At 33.6% G+C, this 16,041-nt stretch overlaps 1 protein-coding gene across 1 annotated transcript in view; it reads left to right on the top strand.

The window, feature by feature from the left end:
- Rpn8 (regulatory particle non-ATPase 8) overlaps positions 1-16,041 on the top strand; it is a 57,807-nt gene that overhangs the window by 24,283 nt on the left and 17,483 nt on the right. The window contains exon 4 of the mRNA XM_076494806.1: positions 7,916-7,996. Coding sequence (XP_076350921.1) covers positions 7,916-7,996 — 81 coding nt within the window. The remainder of the gene's footprint in view (positions 1-7,915; positions 7,997-16,041) is intronic.

Here is a 16,041-nt window from a genome sequence, read left to right as displayed (position 1 = left end):
AAAAAATCTCAAATATTATTTATGTAATTTCTGAAACCTCCTAAATATATTTCAAACATTTGTTTTTAGTAAGACTTTATAATTTGTTATTTTCTGTACCCTAAGTATGTGGGGTCTGCCAATTGACCAACTTCATAACCATCATAAAAATAAAAAAAGGCATTGAATATAAACTATGCTTTTTCTCATACCTGAATGACTACATATTATAACACAAAAATATAAATGTTTACACTAGGTAGCTTGAGTCACATAAAGTTATTTATTATTTTTATTATATTGACCCTTCCATTAGTGGCTACCTAATATCACACAACTTCCATTGATGCAGTGCATGTGCACACACATTATTGTATCCACTGTTACAAAACTGACCATTAGTCTTCCCTATTTTGGCTGTGTTTTAGTGGACTAGTATTTTATAATATTCATTAACATTTTGATTATTATACATTATATATACATATAGATTATTAATAAGTAGAAACATGTTATGAAACTTATTTTCATTAAAATCTGGAACAATCAATAAAGAAGTAAAGCAAACAATTATCTCTCTTCTAGTTGCAACTTTTGAACTTGTTTGCTGCTGGACATTGGTTGCTAAGCTTTTTAAAATTTTGCACACAGAGGATATGAAAGAATTTGTTTTAGATTATAGATTGGAAGGTAGTTTGTGTCTTTAGTCTGCTCAAAGTTTCTTTTTTTTTAAACTAAATACAGCTCAGTTTCTATACTTAATAAAATTAAAGTGAAATTCTGTGGTATCAGTATATCTATTTATGATTTTTTGGTTATTCAAATATATATGAAACAATACACCAGCCCAGTTCCCAAATCTGAAAATGAGATATTTGTTACTACAACATTGTATCACCAGCCTTTATAATGTCACAGTTAGCTTCAAAAGTAACTAAAACTAATAACCAAAGATGATTCAAGAGAAGAAAATCAGATTTAACTGTAATAATATTGAGCAGGCAGCAGATTTTGATGGTAGTAATTTGTGATTTGTCATCATGTTAACAGATATCTGGAGATCATGTTTGAACAATTAGAAGCTCACAAAACTTAAGAAAATCCACATGTGTATGTCCATTTTGGTTCCTAAAATGTTTGTTTTTTACATCATCTGTATTGAAAACCACAGGAATATTCCTCTCTGATAAAAGAACAGATAATGATAATTTAGATTTAGCTAACTAGCCTGCAATGGTAAGCTATTTCTTAGTTTTATGGTGTTTCAAGATCAATGCTGAGTTATTTGTCAAATCTGTGATATATGATAAAAGGAGAGAAAGTGAAAAAGAGTAGTTCTCAGCTGTGAAGGATTTAGATTGTCTATTATGAAAATTGAAGAATCCTGATTAGTTTTTTTAAGTTTTTGTATAATGTTGCATTATTGGTAATGACTGATCTGTACCCACAGTTAAGTAGTTTGTACACTTTGAGAAATGTTTAGTTTATATGGGACATCTGTGCAGTGTTCTGAGTTGCATGATTCTTCAAACATATCTACTGCTTGAATGCATGTATGTCACATATTCAACAATGTTATCTTCCTGGTTTCTTTTAGTTACTAATAATTTTATGTGGTATCATGACTTGCTGCATTGCTTGTTTGTCAGGATATTTTTGGTCAAAGTAATACTTCTCTCATTCTATGGGCTTTAGTTCCTACATGTGAAGAAACTTCATTTCTTTTTAATACTTTATTCTTTCTGTAATCTTTCAAAGCAATTTGTCTACTTTATTCAGATCAATATCTTTTAATTTTATGTAGAACTTCAGTTCTTGTTTTCTTGTCAACCAGTCCTTCTTGTCTTTTTCATTAACTATAGAGATTGTATTGTTCCAGCCTGTCCTTTACACAGTGATTATATATTACCAGGTCATAATGTTTATCTTAAACAAGAGTCTCTGTACCACACAGTGCTTTGTATGGGTTCTCTTTATTTTTTTTATTTTTGAAATTTGGTTATTAGTTATTTCTGCTCTTGACATCCAGTACATTTGTTTGGTATGTGGGTTTCTGTTTTTGTCTTCCACTCATGCCTTAGTGTGATGTCTTTTAATCCTATAGCTTTCATTTAGTATTTGTTTGATGTATGACATTCACAGCTATGCTTCTCCTGGTTTAACTACCATGAAGATTGAAGCTTCTTTTCTTTAAATTGTGTTCTCATCATTTTCTTTCTTCTATCAGTTTGTTTCTTGAATAGGCTGTTCATTTAATCGTAAATGAGGTTTTTATTTAGTCTCTATCTTCTTTAACCCACAGCTTCTGAACAGATTGTTAATGTAACTTCTTTCTTCTTTAGCTTGTTGCTTTTGAATCAGATGAATGTAGAATTTTGTCTGTTTCATTTATTAATTTAGCCTCATTTTCCTTAATGGTTTTTAATGTGGTTATTTTTGTCCTTGTTTTCTTAAACTGTGGATTTGTGGTTAATTTGGCCTGTGAATTCTGAATGTGTTGTTAATTTAGCCTCTTATCTTTGATCCTTGAAGTTATGGGTAGTTTAACCCCTATCTGTTTTGTTTGTTTTATTCCATGGTTTTTGAACTGAATGTTAGTTAAAGTAGCCTCTGTCTTCCCTAACACTGAGCTTCTAAACAACATTTTGATCCTGGATAAATTTTCAAAAAACTCTAGTGGAATATGCTATTCAGGCTCTTGTATCTAGCATCTAATCAACTTTTTGTTTATGCAAAACTAGATCCTTCACATGCAAATAACTTTTCACTCTCTGTTTGCTTAGATCCATCTCTTGCTACTGCTTCTTTAATTAACCATTAATGTTTTTTAGACATTTGAGAAAATTCATTTTCAAAAAACATTACAAACTTTTTCATAAATTTTGGCTTTTTTCTTGGATATTGTACTCTTCCACAACTAGGTTTCATCATTTTTTCATGAATTTGTGTTTATAAACACTTGAGATAGCTTAACCCTTTCTCAATGGGTCATGGGTCAAAGGCCACTTCATTTGCATTTGTTGACTTGCATTCAAAATTTTATTCAACTACTGTTTTATGAATTTATGTTAATAGGTTTGGAATAAAATTGTAAAATTATAATTCAAACTTTAGTATTGTATATGAGTTAATTTCTTAATTTAAAAGTAAATATGAAAAGAACACATCTAAATATAGATTTTAGTAAGTCATGTGATATGTTAAATGCAGCACTGGTTAAAATTATTAAAATTAGATGTTTATGGTGACAAAATACTAAGTCTACAGCTTTTCACAAACTAGGAATTCAAATTACCAAGATTTACAAGCTAGAATATAAAACAAGAACCTCATATCTTTTTATTTTGCTGCAATATGGATTATGTACTAAATCAGATACAGTGGTCCCATTTGCCTCTTTCTGTTTTCAGAAAAGGGTCCTTACACTTTAATATGTGATGTGAATAACCAATCAAAAGCATATAATGTGCCCCTACTAGATTTCTCTAATCTGTGAAACAGCTACCATGTTCTTTTGAACCAAGATTTCAAGAAGGTAGGTCTTTAGTCTACTTGAGGTTTCATACATTCTTAAAGCTAAATACAGCTAAGTTACTAAGCTTAATAAATTTTAGTAGAAAGCTGTGGTATCAGTGTAGTTATTTATGATGTTTTGGTTATTACCGTATATATATAATACCTAAAAATATTTTGTTTGATATCCACCGTGTGTGAAATTTTAAATGCTGAGCAACTTATGTCCAGCAGCAAATAAGTTCAAAGGTCATAGCAAGAAGATATGATTATTTGCTTTACTTCTTTATTTATTGTTCTATATTTTAAGAAAAATAAGTTTCATAACTTATTTCTAAATATTAATAATCTATATACATATATAATGTGTTATTGTTGAAATGTGACTGTATATTATGAAATAGTAAAACACAGCCAAGACGGCAATTTTGTAAAGATCAAATATCAGTTTTATATTATTGGATATGGTAATATGAATGTGTGACTAGGTCAATATAATAAAAAATAATAAACGTATAAATATATAACGTTATGAGACGTAAGCTACTTAGACTAAACATTTGTATTTTCATCTTACAATATGTAGCCATTCTAGCACAAAAAAAACGTAATTTGTTTTCCTAATTTTTTCGGATGGTTGTAAGGTCTTGCAGCCACATGATTTGGGTAAATTCCTCTCATTAAAGAAGTTGTATACCTTTCTTTCAAGAAATGGTCACTGGTCACTAGAAAATTTGGCTAACCATGATTCAAAAATAATTTTTTAAAAGTTAGAATTCTGTCTGCATGGTTCACCACGATTCAGGCAGTCTAAGAGATTTTTGGTATTCAGTTAAAGAAGAAATATTTTTCCAAAATACATGTATTCCAGACAGAAGTGGGAGTTTTCCATTTATAGAAAATTTTTCATTTAAGAAGTTCTGTAAACAATCAAGATGGATTGCTGTAATATTACTCTCATATACCTCATATAAAAATTTTTTACAATGTGCCCCTAAGTGGCAAACATTTCTGTTACTTCTCATTCATTTATTTTGTACTGTACCTACATTACATTGTCTGCGTAGCTGTATGATGAAGGTAATATCAGTTTTCTTGAAATGTTAAGGACTCATTGATAAATTTATAAAAGAAAAAGATTCTTTATATTGTGAAGTGGAGTTGAGAAGTTAATGGTATTTACTAATCAATTAATTGACAGTTCCATTAACCTTTTCGTGGTGGGTTTTGTACAATTTGTGGAAATCAAGAATGATATTTTGCTTGTATAACAATACTCTAAAACTGGTAAAATTTTGTTAAATGTCATAGGTATTTGTACACAAAGAATAACAGTTTTATAATTAAATGTTTTAACTTAATATTTATTTGTTATTTATCTACTGTAGTTACTCACTTTCAAACTGTTAACAAGTTGAGTACAAGATGTGTTAAGTATAAGATACTTTTCTTTGTCATATGGTTTTCATATTTCATTTGAATCATCTCTAGAACCTCCTAATAGAATATATAAAGTTTTTTTGAGATAACTGTTTTATTTGTTTTCTTTCTCATATCATTAACTCTCATTATCATGATCAATGCTGCTCATTATTTCTGGTCTTTTCCTTCAGAGATGTGGTTAAGTTTAAATGTTTTATTTTCTGTTCTAGTCCTTTACCACATCTTTGCCTTGATACAGGTTGACAAATATTAGTTTATGTAGGAAACACGGTAAACCTTCAGCAAAATTTTCATTTAGCCCATAATATCATAAGACTTGAGAATGGACAGAAAATATTATGTATATTTAAAAAGTGTTTAAGCCTTTTAAATATGAATTTTAAGATGTAACTAATACGTAACTAAAATATACTAGTAAGGTTTAAATACAATTTAAAATGTATTTCTGAATTATAACATAATTGGGTATGAAACAACCAGAAATACTATAGTTGATCAAACAGCCAACCATACTGTAACAGATTTCATGTACTCAGTGACAGACGTGGCACTAATTTCAAAATAACTATTGTTAGATTATACTGTGAAATGACCTATTTGTAATATCTGTACACCTGTCACATGCACAGCTACATGTAACAACTGTTAAAGTAGAGTGTAGCAGCAGCTGTCAAAAGTTGAAAACATTTACCACTTGTTCTAACTGTATTCAGTTAGAGGACTTTGAAAGCGACGAAATATTATGTAAGCATCTCATTGTCTAGATGTACCTTTGCGGTACTATCATTGTATTATTGAAGATAGTGTCAGAGAAATGAATTTTCATAGCTTGTTGGTCACATGACAATATATCTGAAGTTTATTTTGAAATGAAGGACTTAAACATAGATAAAATAAAACTTTAAATCATAGCACACATTATAATATTAACTTCATTCACTTACATAGATATTAAAGGTGTTTTCATTGAATTCTGAATGTAACAGTGGCATGCACAGAAAGTAATTAAATGGTCTTCCATTGTAACAGGGTTAACCTATGATATTTAGTTTATCGATTAGTACAGTGTTCTTCAAACTGTTTTATGAACAAGCAAGAAAAACATTGGAGGGTAAAGCTTGCAAAGTGGATTCCCTTAAGACAGCTGCTCAAAATTATTGACAGTGATACATAGCCTTAGTAGTTTTCCCACAACAGTGACAGAACAAGTACATTTGGTAATGATGGAAATCAAACCCAAGGTCCTGCAGTGACCAACACACACACACATTCATATCTGGCTCACCAGGACATGGTGGCCCAAAGCTGAACAAAATCGAAGCTAAATAAACATCAATTTATGGTTAATCATAATTTTGATTAATTGATTGTTAGAATAGCCAAAAACAGTAACAATCATAAAAAGTTAGAACACGTCTACAGTATAGTTTAATAAAGGGTCTTATCAGCATGTTTTCTGTATTTTGTACTTTTTCTAAATTAAACGTTTTTTGATACTGTTGTGCATATTGTATAAGTTGTGTAAGCACATTTGTTTTAAGCTTAAAACATAACTGCTACAATTATTAGTTTTGAACACTTTGCTCTTCCCTCACCCCTATTCAAAGGCAGAAACTGTTCTTATAAGATGGGATATTACTTAAGTCTGAGATTTATATTCCTTTCCCTGTTGTAAGGCGTAGGTAAAATCTAAAGCATTGAAGCTACTAACAGTTGAAACACTTTTCATTATCTCATTCTTATAGTTTGATTGGTTGTTAGATATCTTACATAGTAAGTTTGTATATTCTAATTCCTACTCACCCAACTTGTCATAGAATTATTTTAGAACATTTTCAGTCATATGATTGATATTAAGTAGTGAATATCCTATTCAGTGATAACACAGTAACCAGTCTTCATTGATGAAATGAACAGTTATATACTATTCTTTTCATATTTGGATCATGATGGTATTGAGCAGGTGGATTTTATGTTGGTATTGAACAGGTCAACACCAAAAACAATGTCTGATAATAATAAATAATTTTACTATTAAAAACCTATTTTAAATAGGCTATTTATTACTGGTAATTTCTTGATTGGGGAACCTAGAAAATTTCTGAACAGTTATAAGGCAAGGCATAGTTAATATCAGAGGATTTATTTTCTTGTATTTCTGTTTTCTGTAATGTTAAATAATTATAACAAAATTAAATTTGCATCACTAACAGCCACTGTTTATAAGTTTCAAGCCACTACTCTCTGTTTCTGTTTCTCTGAGATGATGTCTTCATTGATTATCTCCTAACTTGGTCTTTCATTGTAATTACTCTTTCCCCCGACCTTCTACTAGTTCTGAGTCTGCTGTTGATTGTGGTCACTGTTGCCAATTATTATTCTACAGTCTGAATCCACACTGTTGCCTCTTTGTTGCCACTATCCAGGTTGGCATCTAAAAGGTGTAGATTATAGCTTACAGTAACAAGTGTAGCTGATCAGTCCATCAGGAGACTTTTTGTATGTTTGTAAGTTACAGTTGAGTGTACAAGCAGCTATAGTAGATAAAAAGCTCAACTCTTGTATAGTAATATAAAACACCTGCCGATTTCTATGAACTTTTTCTTCCAGATACAGTGATGCTAGCTGACTTTTACAGAACATTCATCTTTTGTTTCCTGTTATGTATTCATGTAAATCAAACCTAGATGTGTAGTGGATCATTCAGTAACTGTTTTATTTTTACTAATAAAACTTAACCTACGACATTTTTCAACTGTGCTTAACAATAAAGTTAACTGTGAAAGAACGTTATAAATTTAAAGAACAATCAACTTTACATGAACGTAGCCATTTGCTACAGTTAGCTCATTTAATTCATATATACTGTCTTGTAATTTAAAATTACAAGTCTTAGAAAGGAAGAAAAGTTCATGTTCCACATTTTGTAATAAGTGTTCTTTGTGTTTACATACCAAGTTTGTTGATATTTTTATTATAGGTTTTAGTCATAATTGATGCAAAACCGAGAGACCTTGGATTACCAACAGAAGCATACATAGCTGTGGAAGAAGTTCATGATGTGAGTAATCAAGTTCAAAGCTAAATTACTGGAAAATTTATTGAACCACTTACAATAAAAAGGTGTTTTTATAATATACAAAACTGAAGGGGGATTCAATGACAAGTTAATATGTTATCATTTTTGGAGAAAATTTATATGCAGATTGTTAAAATTTTGCTACATTGAAGAAGATATCACCAATATATTATTTTTTATCTTTATCAAAATAAATAAAAGAGGAATGTGTTTGTATGGAATGAATATTCTGTGATTTCAGTAATGAAAATAACGAATACAAATTGTATGGTAATTGAAGAATTTTTGAAAGTTGGAAGTGTTCTGTAATGTAATATCTATTCAAAATATACCATCTGCTGACACTTACAGCTATTCTTCAACCTCCATGGTTTCAACTTTGCCTATCTGAGAATTGTTTCAAGTTTATCTTGCTTGCTTCAGTCTTTTATACCCCACTCAGTTGCCCTTGACAATATACTCTCCACCTGTGTCTATGCACTCTCTGTCCTGGTATTGTATATAAGCACCACATTCAGATAATTTTACCACTTTTTCTCAAGAAAGTATTTATGAATGGGTTTCTCTACCCAAATGCTACAGTAATAAACTTCCCTGGTTACATTTTCAGTTTGCCTAGTGGCTTTCTGTATAAATTATATTTAGTAGTTGTTAGTTTTAAAAAAAAATTGTGGCTTGCTATTTTCAAGCATGAGTTCACGGGTTACTGTTTTTAACACAGACACAACCAGCCCTCCTCTATTCCACCTCTGTTATCTAGCATGTCTCAAAGGTCGAGGGAACATCTCTTAAGGGGGTTCTGAGGCTGCTTTAGTTGGTGATCAAGGTCAGTCTAGAGAGAATTTAGACCCTGCTCCAGAGCTTTTGTTTGAATCTACTCTTTTTTTCTTGATTGCTGAGGGTGACTACTTAGGTTTCCTCCTTCACCTGATATTGCTGTTCATGCTGGAAGATTTACTGCTCCATAATATGACAAAATAGATGTACCTTGTTTCATTCTTTTGTCTGAATAGCATGCTTTGGCTTACCACCACCAGGTGTATGTATATTTCAATTCTGCAAACTAAATCTTTTTTTTTTTGGATAAGTGGAGTTCCAGACTGGACCTTGTGATCACTGTGAATAAATCAATTTTTCCGATTTGTTTAATCTTCAGTTTTGTTCTGAAGCATTCCCCACCCTTTCTAATACATTTGAGGATGACTTAAGTCTTTTGCTGACTTTTATCTTCTTAAGACTGTCGGCTTTTGCTCTTTCTTTGGTTTCAACAAAAACAGAAACTGCAACAGGTATTCAGTGTAGAAGAGGGAGCTCTAAAAGTGTTTTGTTTTCATTTTCCTTCATCCTGCTCATGAGGTTCAAAATAAGCTTGTCATGAGAGTTGAAGCTGTTTTATTACTATGAGTTTGGATGACTTTGCTTTTGCAGATCCAGTTTCAGAAATGTATAGCTAAAGCAAAGGTGTAACAAAATGGAGTGATGACAGAAAGACCACAGTCAGTGTCCAGAAAGCATACCAAAAGGTCCAAGCATATACACAGTGAAGGATAAATAAGTATTTTTGATATTGGTGAGAGTTAAAGGAAAGAAAACATAAGCGTAAATCTAAATATAGGCTTTTACAGCTGAGTTTCAAGGTAGTGGGAATCTATAAATACTATGCCAAAAATTTTGATGGGGGGGTAACCACAAGAAAACCTACATTCACTGGACAGGTGCTGAAAAATCTACCTGTCCTCTGCCCCAACCTGTAAATTGTTATGTTGTTTTGTGTGGTGCACATGATATGATGTGAAGGACAGAGGTGAGACTTATTTCTTATTTTCGCTAGTTTCTCATACTTTTTGGTTAATGTGTTTAGCGTGTCTTTTAAAAAAAACTTAAGTTGCTTTGTGTAAATAAGTAATTAAATTTTGGAAACCTAAGGACTAATTTTAAAACACACTTTTGATGTGTTGTGGTTTGTCAAGCATTGTTAAATTCTTTGGTTTCTTGACTTGCATGTTGTTGGGATTCACTGGGCTTAGATGCCTCAATGGAGGGAGTTTATATGCCTGCTCTGGCCTATAACAAGTTACATGAGGCTTCTTTTCTTCATCCATTCATGTTCACATATATCTTAGAGGTGTTGCAATCATAAATTGATTCATACTTTTGCCTTTTTCCTTGTTGCTGTTGGCCTCTAAGATTTTAGCTTCTGATGGAGGTCATGGCATGACTGCTTTTCAGTTTTCCATGATCTACAGTTTCTGTTCCTCACTCTGTTGATATTCAAAATAGATTCTGTCCTTAATTTCAAGTCTCCTCTATTTGGGCAAATTGTCAACAATGGTGTTGGTGAATACCCTTTGGAGGTGGAGTTTATGAAAGTGTGGTTATGACAATGGAATTTCTTCACTGCAGATCCATGGGTACTTCAGGTTCTGGCATTGGAGTTGGTCATTCCATTAACTTCTCTACTTTCATTATTATTCCCAACCTGTGGTATTTTCACCCTCAATAGATTCATGGAGTGTGGATCTTTGTTCCAAGACTGTCAGAAAGTTATTAGTCAAGGGGGTGGTAGAGATAGTCAATGCCATTTTTCCAAGACTTGATTCCCATTTACTTTTCTTGGCCAAGACAATGGGAGATTGTTGTGCAATTATTGATCTTTCTTGTCTCAACCAATTCTCTGATCCTTTCAGGTTCATACTGGGGTATTTCCACAACCTGTGTTGGCATTCTGTGTCAGGTAGTCTGTGGATGAACAAGTTGAGTGTTGCTGATGCATATCTCCACATTCTCATAATGAAGTCATTCTGTCATCATCTACATTTCGTACACAAGGTTCAGGTTCTGCAGTTTAGGAATCTTCCCTTTGGCCTAGCATCTGCTCCACATGTCTTCTGTAAAGTTGTACAAGTTTCTTGTCACCTACATATGTTGGGCCATATGTACACTTCATTATCTGGATTACTGGTTACTTCTGGTACTATCTTGTCAGTTGCAAAAACAACATACCCAGATTCTCCTTTCAGAAGTCACCAAGGCTGTCTTTCTTATCAAAGCTGAGACATCCATCTCTAGCTGACTTATAATATTGTTCATTTGGGTTTTTCTCTCAACATGTTTAACAACTACCATCTGACTCCAGGCTATGGAAAGGGCAGTCAGGTTCTTACTTACATGGATGGTTCTGTTTCTTTTGGTGATGTGGGCTTCCTTCTAATCTCTAATTCCTTTGGAACAAGCACACGTGATCACTGCACAATCAGTGTATCAGGAATTTCAGTCCACTGGATCATCTGGTACCCTTCACCAGGAGCAACATCCTAGTTCTCAGGTGGTAGTTGGATCAGATCAACACTTCCATCAGTTCTCCTACATTTGCCCTCTAATCCTGACTTTCACCTCTTCACAAATGCCTCATTTCAGGGAGGAAGTATACGTATCAAAAGTTGGGAGTTTCAGGGTGTATGGATAAAAGATGAATCTTCCATCCACATCAATAATTTATAATTTCTTGTTGTCCAACAGGGAGTAGTCCAATGTCTAGATCTATTAAAGAGATAAATTGTCATGATTTATTCCATCAATTCCAGATTCATCTCTAACATTTTCCATCCTAGTGTCACATGTTCTTTGAATATTTGCTACTTGTCTCATATCTATGATATCAACCTCCTTGCTTGCCATGTTTCATGGATGATGAATTTAATAGCAGACCACCTTTTTTGACCCAGTCATTTTTTTCCTGACTGAATGGATATTCCATTACAAGGTTTTCCATTGGATTTGCTCTCAGTCTGGGACTCCAATTATCAACACAATTACCAATCATTGAAAATCTTAACTATTTGTATTTTTGGACCCTGGTATCTCATCCTTGTGCCTTGTCAATATATGCATTTAATCAAGATCTGATGAGATTGGGTAATAGACAGATTGGGAGAAAGTCATAATGGTGCAAAGTTCTGGCTATGATTTGATTCTCTATGTGAAAGCTGTTGATAGCACCCAGTTGACTTGCCCAACCTTGCTTTTCTCTTCTACAGTTTCTTCAAGAAAGTCTCCCTCTTCCTATTTAGCTATCTCTGTTGAGACATTCCACACCCAAATTTTCCCAAACTTGAACTTCATGTCTGGAATTTATGAGATTCTTTGAGTGATATTGGAATTTACCTTAAAAGTTGCCTAGTATGTGTCTAAATCTGTCGATAGATCCACAATGGCCATGTATTAATGGAAATGATGCACTTGTAACTAATGGGATCTCATGAGGAAGCTGAACCCAATGTGTCCATTATATCTTTTTTTTTTTCTTTTACTGAGATCAGATATTTGAGTGGTATTACATGCTTTGTCTCAAAATTAGTTCAAGCCTTTATCCTCATATACCATGTGTCACTTTTCCATTAAAGGGATTTTTTTTTTTTTTTTTTTGTTACTCCTGGGTTATGGACATCGTAAGTCAGAGTTCTTTTCACTGCATGTGCCCAGGACTCTTTATCACTCCACTTCAGTCCTGACATGCCCTTTCTTTCTAAAACTGACATCTAGAGGAGGGCATAAATTTTTCTAACCAATTTTTTTGCCAGTTTTTTTTTTTTGTGACCAGTTGTACACTAATTGTTTGGTATGTTTTATGAGAGCCCTGAGACATCATGTGGCTTACACTAACTCAACTCTTTATTCATTGGGATTCTTCAGTTTCTTGAGATTTATCCCCAGTTACCTTAACCAGATGGGTTCACAAATATTTATTACTTATTCTGGACTTTTTTAACAGATGAGGAAACTTTTAAGAGTTGCATCTAATTAGATTAATCACATGTGTTTCACTGCCCATTTGAATTACTAACTGGAGGGCATCATACAGAATGGTATGTGCCCTTTTCCCAATACCTTTCTCTCACTTTACACAATATTGAAGTTTCTTTTTCTGAAGATTTTTACTACCTCCCTGTGGTCATTTTAACATCTACTAGGTTATAAGGAGTATTTTTGTCCTTCTCTTGTCTCTTTATTTTCCAGGGTTAGATAGTATTGCTCACTAGATAGTATTACTATATTATGCTGGACCATTATGAGTGAAGCTAAAGGGAATATTGCTCTACCCTGCTGATCCTTGAATTTAATAAATTGGGGTCAGTTTGTTCTTTAAAATATAGGGAACTTGGCTCACCTGTTGCATTGTTTCCAGAGCAATGTTCCTCAAGACTTCCCAGTGTTCACTACACCACAGAATCTACTACTGGAGCTAAGGAGTCCTTACCACACCCAGTTTCCATTCACTGAGATGGTAGACAGAAGCTTTTCCTCTGGAATGTTCAAGTGTTTTCCTCTACTTTTGAAGAAAAGGGAAAAGATGGGGCTTCCTGTGAATGTTTTTCTTCCCAGCTGTTGGTGAGAGCACCACCAGTCTTCTTGAGAACCTACTTGTGACACTGGTTTAGATTTGTGGCTAAGCTGTCTGGTTTGGGTGTGCATGGCTCTTGTTTTTGATCAATATCAATGTAGTATTTTGTTCATGGAAGTAGGCCTATTATCTCCTTCTAATTCTAAATGCAGAGTGGTCTTATCCTGGGTCTTTAGTTAAACATAGTGTTCCACATCTTCATAATTTCGAGGGCAATGGAGTGTGAATAAATGTTCATAATTCCAGATCAGATGAGTTCTGTCCCTTTGGTTAAGGATTGCATGCATGATCCCATCATTCCAAGCCTAGGGTGTTATTTCTCTCAGACTTCTTAAGGTGGAGTAGAAAGTTTGTCCATTTCAGTGGTGTTTACTTTTTCATTATGATTCAGGTAATTTTGAATGCATCACTTTATGATGACTACATGCTAGAATCCAATCAAAAGTACATCTATAGATAATGATGAGGTCCAATTGCCCTAATCACCAGTATGGGTTTTAGGGACCAAGATCCCTTAATTTCAACCCCGAATTGTGGAACCTGGTTGAAGCTTGGCTGGCTTATAACGATGATTACTCATATACTGTTCCACTTTTCATTAAAGAACCAAATTCTAGGGAAAGAGCTTTCTTCTCCTGGATGTTGTGCAGTTTCCTCTCTCAAGTACCACTTGTATCTTCATACACTCCTGATCTATGAAGATGCTTTATGTATGGATAATGCCTTCACTGGACCCTTCACTTTCTCAGTGTGGAACTCTAGCTATAAGTGTCAGCAGATTGTAAGTATGTTTTAAATTGAAGGTGTATTTCATATGGACACTTGATCATTTGACAGGTTTTGAGGAATAACTAAGTGTCAGTAGAGGTAAGTATTCTAGGAAATACAAGAAAATTAAAACAGTCTTCTCTTTCCCCTATAAATCCCATTCATGAGGGCATGGATTTTAGGCAATCTTTTCATAAATTTTCAAGACATTCTTTCAATCTAGACGCCACTTGCCTATGAAAATATGTATTTTTATTGCTGACGGGATCTACCTTGATATTCTGTGTCCAATTTACATATGCAAACTGTGGTTTTTATTTTCCACATGAAGCACATAGTGGTCACGTAACTACTTCTTGAGTGTGTTACCTTTTTTTGACAGGTTTTAAAGTCTCTCTCCCCTGTTTCTTATTTTTTTCTTTCTAGACATGGATCTTATTCAAGATATTACTTCTCTCTCTCCTGTTTCTTATTTTTTACTTTCCCTTATTCAAGATATTACTTCTCTTCACTTCCCTGATATACCTGAGTTCATGCCAAAGATTTTGTATCTCATCTTCATTGTGGTGCCCATATGTCTCATTCTTCTCAATTTATTGAACTGGTTGCACATATGACTTAGTTTAAAATGAAGCTGCAGTCCTTTCCTTGAGCTCTCTTCCTTATCAAAGCATCCCACCTGGGTTTGTGTTTTCCTTCCTTGGTGGGCCATACCTTTTCATAACGGACGATCTGCCATTACTTCTTTTGGCCTTCATATCCAGGTGCAGTTGGATGAATTGGGTCTGTCCTTGGATAACATTGCACTATCCACTGGTCAGCCTGCCCCACCATGGCTTATTACAGCCCTGGAATGTGATCTTTCTTTAAATCATATGAGAAAAGCAGATACTCCCAATTGGAAGTACTATCTTTTATTTACTGAACATCTTTCGAACAATATTTCCATTCCTATTTATATGGATGGTTCAAAATCAGGTGACTCTATGGGCTCTGCCATGGTTTGTTGTGGTTTGGTGGTTGTGTGCAGAATCCCCTTTACAGCTTCTGTCTTCACTGCTGAATGGTATGCCATTTCTCTTGCCCTGCTCAAATTGCAGTATTTATACTGACCTGTATAGTTCTCTACTGCCCCTGGAATTGCTTCAAGTTAGTTCACACCCTGTTCTTGCCGATATTCAAAACTGACTGGCCCATTTCTCTGTAACATCTACTTCTATCCAGTTTTTCTGGGTACCAGGCCACGTTGGTATTTGGGGGAATGAGCTCACCGGCACCACATCTAAATCTGTCTGCTCTGGCACTATCATTGTTATGACTGTTCATACATGGATTACAGTCCTTATTCAAGGCCCAGCTCCATGCCAGCTGGCAGTTGACTTGGAGTGAGCAACATGAAAATAACCTTTTCCAAATAAAAGGTTGTTTTGGACTTTGACTGTCTTTCTTCCATAAGGATCAGAAAGAGGAAGTTGTAACTAGACTATGCATTGGTCACAGTTTTTAAACATCATTTTCTTTTATCTGGGACTGATGCACCAATGTGTTCTCTGTGTAACACTCAGGTCACAATAAGCCACGTTTTACTGTCATGCCATCATTAAGACTCTGAATGACAGCACCATTTTAAACATGTTCTGTCCCAAGGTTTATCTGTGAAGTTAGTGTTATTGATGATGGTTACACTGTCCACCTTAGAAGTGTTTTTTGTCTCTTAAAGGCGATTAATCTTTTTAATGCTATTTAAGTGTTTTAATTTATACATTAAATTTTTTTTATTGTGATTCTTTTTTAAGAATCAAAGTACATCTAGTTCAATTTGAAATTAGAAAATGGCCATAATGTCAAATATCTCAAA

The sequence above is a fragment of the Tachypleus tridentatus genome, chromosome 3, assembly GCF_004210375.1.
Source record: "Tachypleus tridentatus isolate NWPU-2018 chromosome 3, ASM421037v1, whole genome shotgun sequence".
Taxonomy (NCBI): domain Eukaryota; kingdom Metazoa; phylum Arthropoda; class Merostomata; order Xiphosura; family Limulidae; genus Tachypleus; species Tachypleus tridentatus.
The sequence above is the reverse complement of the archived record's forward strand: the minus strand, read 5'-3'. Positions and strand labels throughout refer to the sequence as shown.